This window comes from Boleophthalmus pectinirostris, unplaced genomic scaffold (assembly GCF_026225935.1).
Source record: "Boleophthalmus pectinirostris isolate CB_2022bp ecotype Guang Dong unplaced genomic scaffold, ASM2622593v1 HiC_scaffold_9, whole genome shotgun sequence".
Taxonomy (NCBI): domain Eukaryota; kingdom Metazoa; phylum Chordata; class Actinopteri; order Gobiiformes; family Gobiidae; genus Boleophthalmus; species Boleophthalmus pectinirostris.
Genome location: NW_026571541.1, coordinates 21,578,452 through 21,591,608, shown reverse-complemented (window position 1 = coordinate 21,591,608; position 13,157 = coordinate 21,578,452). Strand labels below are relative to the sequence as shown.

Below are 13,157 nucleotides of genomic sequence, written 5' to 3'. Positions count from 1 at the left end.
AAAGAGTCATGCAAAATGTGCGGCTTAGTGTTTACCTGACCTTTTATCAAAAGGATCTGCTTCCTTGTATTATGAAGAAGTCTGGACAGCATCAAGGATATGAATCAGTTTAATACTTTTTTCAGTAAAGCTTGAGCTTTATTACAATATTAAAGGTTGTACATTTTTCTCACAGTTCATATCTAAATTATATTTTGCTCATAAATATACCATTGCATAACAAAAGCCACATTTAATATAAAACAAACAAAATATGTATTCTGCAAACAATATTTAAGGAATGTACTCAGACTAAACATCATACATACGTACATTATCATCTGAGTTTGCACTGGCTATACACTGGCCATTTTGTACAAATTATACTTTCAAGAACTGTCAGAAAATTAAAACAAGTTCAGGCAATGAGACTAGTGCATACACATTAGTACTCATCTAAATTTCAAAATGACATCCTTTAAAAAGAAGAAAATGGAAAAACACATACATATTTCAACCTAGGAGTTTTATACCAATTAAGGGTATTGTCATTAATCTCTTTTTTTATGCGCAGTGTTAATCAGTATTTTATATCAGTCCGGTTGAAATGGAAATCAAATATACTAACAGTTTGGCTGTTAACTGTTAAGAAACAAAAAACAACCTTGCGTAATAAAAAAATAAAGATAATTGGAAGATATTTCAAATACCAAATCTACAAATATAGTGCTTAAATAACAGGTAGAGTAAAAAGTGGAAAATATGAACATGCAACCAAAATTGATTCCTAAATGTTGCATTCAATGCATAGTTATTAAAAAAAAAATTGTTGCACAAGAAAAGTGTGCTTTTAGCTCAAGTGAATTAGTTAACAGTACATACATGTAAACCGTATTAGATATGATGCCCAAAAGAAAAGAGTCATGTAACAATAATCTGTAAATGTGGAATAACTGCCCCATCACTTTATATTATCTAAAATATTTATTATTACTTGGTTTGTTTTCTTGACATATTTCCACTGTTCATGTCCTTAGAAGGTCTTCTTCATGAAGAGAGCTAAATTAATATGGCTTTGGCCTCATCTTTCTACCTGGAGCGCCATCTGCAGTCCAACAGTATTTCAGGTATGTAATAACAAAATCTTCACAGCATGCTTCAAGATTTTAGTCCCCCTTTAATAATGATTCATCTGTCTCATTTTTATTCTATCCCAGTTATTTAAATTATTTTGTTTACCTTTTAAAGTGGAAGTGAGCAGTGGCAATAGGTCAATTTATGAACAAATAAATTCTTTGTCTATTTCAACTTCAACGCCAAGCAAGACCATATTAGACAACCATTTTCAACTACCATCACATTTTTGTACATGTTGGGATAATATTGCTGCATGAAGAATGTGTGAAATCACCGTACCACCTGCTCCCTGCTCAGTCTGGTGCAGTATGTGAGGTGGTGCACTGGCCATGTGACAGTTTTGTGAAAGATGGAGGTTACTGGGGAGTTCTTCCCAGTTTAAACTCATTTACAAAGTCTTGGGTCAATAGTTTTGTGTGTGCATTTGGTCCTGAATCTTCTGTAACATCTCCTGCATCCGTCGCAACTGTAAAAAAACACTAATATTAGTACAGATATATTTTATGTCATTTCGTTTAACAATTTCAAAAGGCAAATAAAACCCTTCCTTATAAGAAATGCATTGCAAATGTAAAGTCATATTAGTTAGTAAATTTAAATGTATGGATTGTCATGTGGTAGGTTGAACATATGTCTGGAGAGCTGCCATTTAATTTTCCTTGGGAATGAATAATGTTTTCTGAACATGAAAACAATAGGAGTGTTGGGTGTTTATGTATTTGTTGGTTTTAATATTGGATCCATATTTAAAAATGTATTTATTATGCAAGATATTGAACATTTTTCTCAAAGTGAGGGAAAAAAACAACTTAAATAAAAAATATTTTTTTATTGAGTGAATGAACAAAACATTAGGGGATTAGTTGGGGTACTTAGATTTAGATTTGAATAGAAAGATTTGCTTGTATCTATGAAATGTTCAATTGGGACAACAGTTTCATACATGCATCTATCTATACATCTACTAATCTGACTCATTCAACAAATTCAAACTCTATATGTCAATATAGACCCTTTCATTACTCTTGTGCACATAATCTTTTTTATGAATCTTACATATAAATAATAAATTGGGAATGAAAATTCTGGGGGGGATAATGGCAGTATAAATGAATTATACAAATAAATAAATAAATAAATATTGTTTAGTCATTATAAAAAATCTATGACTGGTCTGTGCTGTGGTCTGACTGTGTGTTCGGCTGAGTCTGGAGGTCTGGGGCCTCATGTAGCTCAGGATCATGTTCAGATCCTGGGTCATGGTGTAGCTCAGATTCTGTTTCGAGGTCAGCTTGTGGTACCTCTTCATCTTTCTCTCGGATGAGTTTTTCTGTGTCATTGTCGGCCACCCCTGACACTGCAGGGATGGGGAAGTCTGTGCCACTCTCCCTGGTAAGCTTGCTGTGAAGATATACCAATGATGGAGCTTTATTTTAGAATCATTTTCTTAGACAATATGTGAAACCTATTCTTGTGCACAAAGGCACACATACTTGCGGTTGCGCTCCTTCACCACTCGGCGGGTCATGCTCTGGATGCACTGGGCCCTGTAGTTTTCATAGTGCGTCTCCCGGGTCACATCTTTGAGGTCCTGCATGTGTGTACGAACAAGCATGTTTCGCAGCTTCACAAAATCACAGTGTGCAGAGTTCTCAACTGTAAAAAAACAACAATTTATGTTGAGGCAAATTCATTTCAAATTAAAGACTTTGATTCAAATTTCACCTCACCTTCAACAATACCCCAAGGGTACAGACGACCTCTGACTCTCTTGCCTTTGGCCTCTACCACAGTGTTGCTGCCAATTACAGCAAAAGGAATGCTCTCCTGTGTGAACATTGAAACTGTAAGATGGAGCATCAACACTGTTAAGGCACTCTCAAGACATTCCTGAGTCTCACCTTTAGTTCAAGGTCCTGCTGCTTAAAGTCCTCATCCTCATCAGAGTCACAGTCTGGGAACTGGTAGATTTTGATCCCATACTGTTCAATTTCTTCTCTGATCTGTGACATGGGAGTAGAATTTAGTAATACAAGTGATATGAATGATGATTCATTGATATGAATAAAAACAGAAAACAAATGTTCTACCTTTATTTTCTTTTTCCTGACCTCAATGGGGGTGAGTGTGTCTGCTTTTGCTAAAACTGGCACAATATTAACCTTTTCATGAAGAGCCTTCATAAACTCCACATCAAGAGGCCGAAGACTGGAACAACAAAAACAGATAAGTTACAGACCTTTGGGTGCAGGATTGACAATGTAAGCAGCTTCACACAATAATGACTTCTCCACACCACCCTAACAACAAATGTCTGATGCTCGCCAACAGAGGGAGCTGTCTGATCACACTATATGCATTACTTAACACAAAACCACTTCTTCAGTAGATAATGAATTGTGCTGATGAGAGTAGTACTGCAGCCCATGTAAATCTACCCGACAACAGCTACAATAACTCTGGCCATGAGATCTCTGCAGTGCAATTTCTAGAACACTGATTAAACACATTATAGAATTCTGTGATAAATACATTTGTATCTAGTGAGTCATATATTTTAATCAACTATCCTGTACCCATGCCCAAACGGTGAGATAAAGTAGAGGCAGCAGTGCACGCGGTTGTCCTGGATGTTTTTGCGGTTGAGTCCGCTCTCGTCCCTGAAGTATTGCTCAAACTGCTGGTCGATATAGTCTGCCACTGACTTCCAACTAGAGCACAAACACACAGTATCAGCCATCACATTCTCCCAGTAAATAAAACAAAAGTGTATGCTTAATTTGTACTCATACCATTCAGTATTATTTACAGCATCCCCAAAGCCAGGAGTGTCCACAATGGTGAGCTTAAGTTTGACACCTTTCTCCTCGATGTCCACTGTATGTTTGGTGATCTCCACTGTCTGTGTGATCCTCTCTAGTTAAAAAATAAACATCATTGCATTCTGTTGTATTAAGGGGGGAAATCCTGATTCATCTTCATTCATTCACCTTCAGCATTTAGCAGTTTCCTATCTTTGTACAGGTCTGTGAGAAATAGGCTATTGACCAGAGTGGACTTCCCCAACCCAGATTCACCTGAAAATGAAAACATATTAGGCTCCTTTATAGACGCAGAACAGATATGAAGAACTCTCATTTACCTGCCACCATAAGAGTGAAGTCAAATCCCTTCTTGACTGACTTTCTGTGAACCTGGTTTGGCAAAGTGGCAAAACCAACATATTCTTTGTCTTGATCCTAAAAAAGAGCAAATAATTACAATTAATGAAGTGTACATGATGATACAAGTAATCATTTACAATTTACTAACAATTCCATGGAGCAAAATTTGTACTCCACCAAGGGACAAAGCTGGTATTTATGCATTTACGTTTATTTAAAGTCTTACCCAAATCCAGATGTTTATTGACACTTTTTCAACAAAGCATACAGTAGGGTCAAATTAGTGTATACAATTAAAACAGCAGACGTTTTGTCATCATCAGAAATGACCATAAAATGCAATGACCCTGATGTGTCAACACACTTAGTACAAACACACAAAGAAATGACGTTATGTGAGGTGGAAGAGACAACAGCCTATTGGAAACACTAAACCCATGCCTACACACTCCTATTTTACCTCTGAATTTTCATAGGGGTCAAACAGGCCCCAGGGACTCTTAGGCCTGGATGGGCTGAGAGGGGAGGGCAGGTCAAACTCCACACTCCTGCACCGTGAGCCAGCAGCCTCTGAGCTGGAGTCTGAGTGAGTGCTACCCGCCACAGGGGGCCTCAGCAGCGATGGGCTTGGGGGGCATTCCCCACCCCCCACATGCCGGCACAACTTAGGAGACTCAGGGACCTGTAGGGGGCGCTGCTGGTGCAGAGGCTCCTGCATAATGTTTTCCACCTCAGAATCATCAGAATGGCTATAGTGCTGGAGGTACAGAAGTCAAAGGGACGTATGGATATGAGGGGGAATAAATATAGAAACATTGGGTCATAGCAAGGGAAAGGGAGAAGGAGTGAAGGTCAGATGGTTTGTATTTGAATCAGAAAATCTGTAGCCTTTATGTATTGTCTTTCTGAACATTAAATAAGATAATAATAGTGCAATCACAAGTGCTTGAAAGATTTTACTGTTACTAATATAATACTAATAAAATGCTTTAAAGTGAGCATGAGAGAAACTGTAAAGCGGACAGTATCCCTGTATGGATCTGACAGGTACCTGTAGGTCATCATGATCCCTCTGATGATTATGAGGGGGAATGTAACATGAATCTCTCTCATCTGATGAAGAGTGAAGCTCATGGTCACTCTCCTCCATGGCACTGGGGGGTACCGGGTACTCCTCCATCTCCAGCCACCACAAACTGGTGCCAATTTAAGGTGGGGGACAAAAGACCATGGGTATAAGGATTGTCAGGATAGACAAAGGTGGAAGAAGATGAAAATGATTAGAAAAGAAAACTGGCACATTAAAGGATTTTGATGGTTCAGTCCCCAGGACTTATGCATAGCTCATACTCTAACCGGAAAACACTCAAGGCCCCATCTGTCCAAGAATAAATTGCATTATCTACATACAAAAAGTAGAATCAGCAAGAATACTGAGTGCAAAAAACATCAAGAAAAGCTTGACCCATTTTTTAGGTTTAGGAAGCCAGTGACCTGTTTTCTTTTGGCACAACTAAAGCTTTAAAAGATCAATATTTAACATAATGGATTTTCTGTGGAAGAATATATCAAGATTTAACAAAAATATAAGCAACAACATTAACAAATTAACAAATAGCAATTTTAGTGTTACACTGCCCTCATATTTTCTTTCAATATCAGTGACATGTTTTATCAACCACAACTTGAATGTCTTCCCATATAATCCTCCTCACCTTAAGCAGAGTCTCACCTGTACAACCTTCACCAAAAAGTCCTATCAGCCCTTTGCCTCGTCATGCAGTCCGCCTCGTGCCCAAAGCAGCAGGAAGCCCACTACATGGGCTCCAGTGTTTTTATACTCATAGTTCAGAGGACACAGTGACCTTCCAACTGCACTGCCACCCACTGCCCAGGGGAACTGATCAGTAACATTGACCCAACACTAGTGACATGGTGCAAACTGAAAACCACCAGACCACAAATACTCAGTCCAACAACAAACGTGGCACAGCACATCAGTAAATACACAAAAGTAAATGCAAAATGTTGTTGTGCTGTGACTGCATGAGAGCATACTAAATACAGATGCTGTCGCCTGTATTGGTTTGCTTTGTTTCTTTTATGGTGTATCTCTGTTAGATATTTGCAAGTTTTTATGGCAAGGTTCAGAACATTCTGTAACCAATGCAACTTGCCCCAGCATCAGTTTTGGGTACAGTACACTTTCTAAAACTAAGGTGTAAAATATGAGGCCTGCCACACTTTCCACAAAGCAATATAAATGTGTCGAGGTAAAAGCTCAACACACAGTGTAAACCGGAAACAGCAATATACATAAAGATCAATACAGTCCTACTACATCACTGATCAACTGTCATTGATTAACAATAGGCACAATTCCACTAAAATGGTGAAAAACACACAAATTATACTGTAAATACTGTGCATATTTATCAATACTGAAATGAAAATTTAAAGAATGCAATTATTTAGATAATAGAATTTCCACTGTAATCAATGAAATATCCAACCTTTTTAATTAAAAAAACATCTGCATCTTTAGATTTTAAATCATGATCTGAAATTGATGGGATCTTTGTATTAGATTATTAGTCCCCAGCTCCCAGAGTCGTTTACAGTCCGGACTCTGAACACAATAACTTCATTTAAAACATTGCAATCATAGTACTGGTCAAAAAAGTAGCAATTCTTGACCAAAATAATGATATTTAAAGATGTGTAAGGATTAAACTGCAGAGACCTGAACCCATTAATGCTCCTATTAGCATGCCTTGACCTTTTACAATATCATGCTGAGTTATAAGTAATAGATTACAAAATGTCTGGTAGAGAGGAGTCATTCCATAGAGAATCATTGTCTCCTCTTATTAAGTCTTAAGTGATGACAACAACCACTGCTCTGGCATTTCCGGGTGCATGCTGCTCCTTATTATCTGTTATTGCCCCTGTTTATGCTCTACTGCAGCAGCTCTCTGCCATCTCAAAGACGTGAGGCTGGAATGTCCTCTTTGTGAAATTAAATGAATAAGCTAGGCTATGTTAACTAAAGGTACGTATGATTACAAAGTCCTGACCAAATTGCCCATCTATGTTAATAAATGACCCTGAGAGAAAAAACAGGGGGTGGTTGTGCCATAGTACCTGCCCTCAACATAAACCTGGGCAGAAAATTACAGTTTAGCCAAAAGATGAAAGATGTAAATGAAAAACAAGCGGTGTATGAGAGACAACAAAAAGACATTGGATATAAACATATTGTGGTTGGCTATGGAGTTGGATCTGAAAAGTGGTTCTGGCTGCCATAGTGATGACTGATGGTCATTTGGTACTCAGCCCACTTCAAATGCTTCCCTTACGACATGGGAAACGCAATCAGAAGTCGCCAAAAGCCACAGAGAAATTGCCAAATGATATTGACTTTGTATGATGAAAGCCAGTTTGACATAAGAGCAAGTGCAGTCATCATACTTGTTTAAACGCTAATTTATTTAAGTTGGACTATGCCTTTGTGCTTTTGGCAAGGATATGTACTACTAACTTTTAATATACAGTAAAATTATTATTCTACTGTCATGCCTCACTTAAATAACAATTATTTCAAAGAGTTACATGGTTGTAGACACAGGGCAGTAGACGGGGGGACAAAGGGGTCTGTTGTTCTGGGCCCCAGGGTCTTGGGGCCCCAGAATTGGACCTTCTTCTTGCCCCGGACCCCCAAATTTCTATTGTAGACACAAAGTTGTCATTTCTCAGGCATGTGTTATACTTATTGGTCAATGCAGTACTGCTTGTATGCATGCAGTACAATTACTAGTAATATCAGGCCATTTTGATCAGTTTGGCTATCACTTAAACATATAAACTTGCTTTGTATCAATTCCAATACAAATGTAGTCTAACGTTAAGGTCCACTAGACAGGAGCTGCATTCCTTCATGGGACATTAAGGAAATTTGAATGAATATACAAATTTCAGTTTCAGCAAGACATGACATCACATTGTCGACAAGATGAGGTCCAGAAGTAAGGACTTTTTCTGAATCTTCAGATTGAGTGGGGAACAGAAACAATTTGCAATAAAAATTACAGATTTATTTCATCATGCATGTCTGAAAAGGATTAATTCATTATCAAAACCAATGTGCAATTTTAGCAAATGGGGTTTGACCTATTCTATTGGACCTGGAAGAACCCAAGCCCTAAAATGAAGAAAATCAGTGCTTAAAGAGGGAAGGGGAATATTAACAGCTACCACATAACATATTTAGACCAGCATGTCACCTTTTATTGATTTGAAAATGTTATATTCACCCTTTGCTCACCGTGCTAAGCCACTCCCCCTTCAGAGTGAAATCCACAAAGGACATCTCGCTAATGAAACTATTTGAGATCAGGTTCGTCAAGTTGCTGTGTACAGTTTTGGTTGATGTTTTGTGTATCTCTGGAGAATTGTTATAGATGATGTAGAATTGTGGGTGGAGCATTGTACAAAATCTTACTGCTAAATCTAAGGAGGGTTCAAATAGGCCACAAGTTTGCATGTTAAATTATTCATCAAGTGCCCAACAAATATCATGAATAAAAGAATAACAGGACCGCTTGAGTATCAAATAACTTCAATGGACATGGAAAAGCTAAAGCTGGGTATAACCAGTGCATTTTGGAATCTCAGTGAGTGGAAATGCTGTTGATTTGCAGAAGTTTCCCCTTGTGTCCAGTAGCAGGTGGTGAAGTGAGTGTGCTCTGTGTGAATGCTCTGCTTGTTTGGACAGTTATAGCCGCACTCTCTGTGTGAATCTGGCTCAAGAGACACACAAACAGGCCATTTTTAAAGCATTTCTAAAGTAAAGAACAATATACACAGACAGTAATCATGTCTATTTATTAAACCTTTCAAGATCAGTCACATGAATTCAGTGATTTTAAGAGATATAATCATATTAGACAATATGTGAATCATATTAAGAACAGTTTATGATTCATACATTTAAAATATAAATTTGGCTTGGACAAATGTCAAAGAAATTTCTCTTGCGGATCAATAAAGTTTGTCTAAGAAAAGGTACAATTTCCCAAATAGTAAAAATTGTCAGGTTACTTTTAATACAAAATATAAATCATATTATTCACGATTATTACAGTTAAAACCCTGGTCCTCCCCTTTATAGAGAGGGAATTTTACTTCTATAGGGTATTAACTGCTGACACATAACATATTTACATGTTACCTTTCATTGTTTTGAAATGCTATATTTGTCAAAAGAACATATTCACATGTTTTATAAGATGAAAGGTGTGTGGGCTGAGCATCACACAGAATTTTACAGCTAATCATGAGGAGAGTTCGAATAGGGGCCATGAGAGATTGCAAAATTACTGAAACATGCAGGCATGCTTTTGAAAAGGGAACAACAATATAACTTGGCAGAAAACTCCAAAAAGAACAGATTTTGCATAATACCCCCCTCTTTAAACACAGTGGTAACTTTGGGAAAAAAATATCTGTGCCGTGTTTAAAATAGACTACATTATGTAATTAAGATATTTATTTGTGTTGATTTCAGTTCAACAAAATAGGCCTAAAAGGGCAAAATAGACTAAAAATCACAAAATTCAGCACAATCTGCAGCTGCACTGGTGATCGCATCAGAGCCAGGAGTGCAGCTGGCAGTGCCACCACCAGAGTGGCACAAGGAAATCTGGAGTTGTGCGTAAGAAAGACAGGGAGGGGCTGAGATACAATGATTATTTTGAGCATGTAGGCCACAAGTCATTTAAGTGGGACACACAAGCATGTCTTTTCATAATCAGACTTTGGACTTCCTCTCCTTATACATCCGAGGTGAATAGGGTCACACATTAACATGGTGACCAGCTTTTAGCTTTTAGCTTTTAGTGTAATGGGTAGAGATTTAAGCATCATTTTAGCTGATTTTGTGCCCTTGAGAGGAAGTCAGGAAAACTTGATCCTAATCTTGATAAATGTTAGTGCCAAGCCACATCACACGTCACCATGCAAACGCACAATACAGGACAAAGCAACAGACCGGCTCAAAATACACCAAAATCTACACATTACAAAATAAATTGATGTTGTTTTCATGTTTGAGAGATAACAGCACTATCTTAAAATGTACAGTAACTTTCAAGTGCATGATTCTACTTAAAAAGAAAGGTAAAAAAAAAAAAAAACTATACTTCTCCATGGAGATAGGATGCATTTTAAGTCATGCTGTATAGGTCCGATCAGGTTTGTATGATGATGTTTTTCTGCGCAATGAAAACAACCAAAATGAAAAAAAAAACATGCTTTTACTTAAGTCTAATTTTGGCTAAAAAGTTACATACTGTGGCTTTGAAAGACAAACTAGAAGGCAAAAGAGTTACTTCCTGTAAGCAGTGGTGAGTTCTCTTGAGAGGCCTAGAGGATGCTTTAATCCTCTGTGCTGTCTCCATCTTCACTGCGATTATCTAGGGCTAAGAGGAGTGGACATGCCCCTGGGGTGGAATGATAAAATCAAATATAGCATGATGACAGTATATAGGCTGCACAGGAAACGAAAGCCAAAAACAGTAGTGAGAGTAGCAGCTTTTACTGTCTACGGGTGCCCAGAGATTCTCAATTCCGGACTAAATAAAATGTCTCTTTTGTGTGCCAGTTAAGGTCACCCTGTGTGGATCAGTGCCAGTAGGATTGAGATGACAATGTGATAAAATATAATACTTCACAATTGCTGGTAGCCCTGTGTAGCAGCAAGCGGATTAAGATGAAGTTGTATGTTAATAAAGAATATGGAAAACACTGATCACCACTATAGTTAAAAATTTGTGCTGCTCTTTTGAGGGTAGAGTTGGCATGAATGAGGAGAAATGGGGAGTGCAGTGCCCCCTACTGTTCAAAACATGAAACAAGCCCAGTCAGAAAAAGCTGAATCATATTTGACATTGATCATTTTAATGTAAGAAAAAGATCAATAATTCTTATGAGGTCTGATCGTGTAACCCATGGCCATTTCAAAGGCAAACTAATACTTAGCCTAGCCCTTGATGTAGTTTATAATGTTGTAAGTTACTTTCACATGACCCATACAAATCGAGATGTAATGTGGTAAATTATGGCATTAAACTATTTCCACAGACATGCAGGTGACATGACCATGCAACGTTGCAGATCTGTGAAGAGGTGACCTTGCTCATGAAGTAAGAATGGAATTTCCAAGTTATTTTGAGCTATAAAAATGTGAAATTGCACAAATGCTAGTTAGAAAAATTAAGTGCCATACGGGATGCCATGAGGAGCATTCCAGGTAAAGCAATGATATCTCCATGAAGACAAGCAGGTAACAATCTGCGAACCCTCCACCAGAAAAGTTATAGTGCAACTTTAATGTAACACAACAGACCTACAGGACAAGAGAAAACATTCTTAAACTTTAATCAGTTGGATCCATGTAAGTTTAAACTCATGGTGTGAGGAACAGGCAGACGATATGGATTTGTTCTACATTTGATATACAAAGTGTGGCAGTATTTTACCCAGGGGTTAGGTGCAGCAAAGGGGCTGTGCAGGAACATAAATATTGTCCGAGTAGACATCAGATCACGACTCAGGGCTTACAACACTTCCTACTCTATTCATTACAGACTCTTTATCGCGCACTGAGACATTCCTGTTGAAAAGTCCTCAAAGCACACTGTTGTTTCCTCCTATATGAGCCATGTGGAGAAACAATGGCTCCTGCGGATTTGGTGTTGAGGAGGTGTAAGGGAGAGGCTTATTGGGGAATTCTATTGTTCCTTGTAATATTTTTTAAAAATATGGGGGAAAAAGTGAAAGCATGGAACGTCTGATCCTTTTTCTCTATTCCAAATCATACAAATTAAGAAAAGCAACATAATAGAATGACTATAAGCTTGACTTTTACATGCATTTTACGGTACAATCATAAAGCACATCTTCTTTATACTAGGGATGTAACAATATCAAAATCTTGCAATACAATATTTCCACAATATGCATCTCATGGTACAATATTTATTGCGATATTTTATGGAGGCTAAATGTAACAAAATTGTTAACATGCAGTATTTCCCTTTTAAAATGCCTTGACAGTCCTTCACCTCTGTCATAATCCAAAGAATTAAGATTAAAAATTCTTATTACTTATTTCGTCATGTCAAGTCGGCACTGAGACGGAGCAAATGATCATGGCCTATGAGTTCCCTCTGTTTTTTAGCTAACGCTGCATCAGAACTATTTAATCAAAGAGACTTGTAATTCTATATATTGTGATGGCCCAAGATATTATTGAGACTTCAGTGTGTGGATATTTCGGTTATTGTTACATCCCTACTTTATAAAGATTAATGTGTGCTACCAACTTCTCTTCCTTAATCAACACATTAGATTAAACATGCACTATGTAACTTTTCTGAAGGCACGTACACCATCTGCTTGGTTCCATGGAGGCGTTATTGCTTTCCGAATGGTATTGAACTTATTCATCTCCAGTGAGACAAGAGGCTTACAGTAAGAATGTATAAAAGTAAATGCAATCCCTGTAAAAACAAACACTTCTAACAGTGACTTAGTTGTGCTCCTTTGAAGTAATAAAAATATTAGATTGAAACTTTTTTGTTAGTATTGCACTTGCCCATGCCACATAATTATGCTCATTTACCCTCATTTGGCTGTATAATAAATTATGTTGCATTTTCAGCCTGTCCTGTTATTACTTCTGACTCATTCTTAAATTCTCTGATACTTAAGCATTGAAACCACACTCTCAGATCAGAGCTTATGGCACACAAACTCAGTCTACCCCCGTCTGCATAAGTTTTGTGTGGTCTCTTAGCTGCTCCACTAACTTGCAGT

The 13,157-nt window shown here is 37.6% G+C and overlaps 1 protein-coding gene across 1 annotated transcript; it reads right to left on the bottom strand.

Annotated features, from left to right (window-relative positions):
- Positions 1-93: 93 nt before the first annotated feature.
- septin4b (septin 4b) lies at positions 94-4,449 on the bottom strand. The gene is made up of 10 exons (XM_020918078.2): positions 4,259-4,449; positions 4,107-4,193; positions 3,909-4,032; positions 3,693-3,827; positions 3,207-3,324; positions 3,018-3,119; positions 2,847-2,943; positions 2,610-2,772; positions 2,418-2,517; positions 94-1,582 (listed from the first exon to the last, which is right to left on the bottom strand). Exons 1-10 carry the CDS (start codon positions 4,266-4,268, stop codon positions 1,520-1,522), a joined length of 999 nt encoding a protein of 332 aa, XP_020773737.2. The 5' UTR covers positions 4,269-4,449; the 3' UTR covers positions 94-1,519.
- Between the last annotated feature and the right edge of the window lie 8,708 nt (positions 4,450-13,157).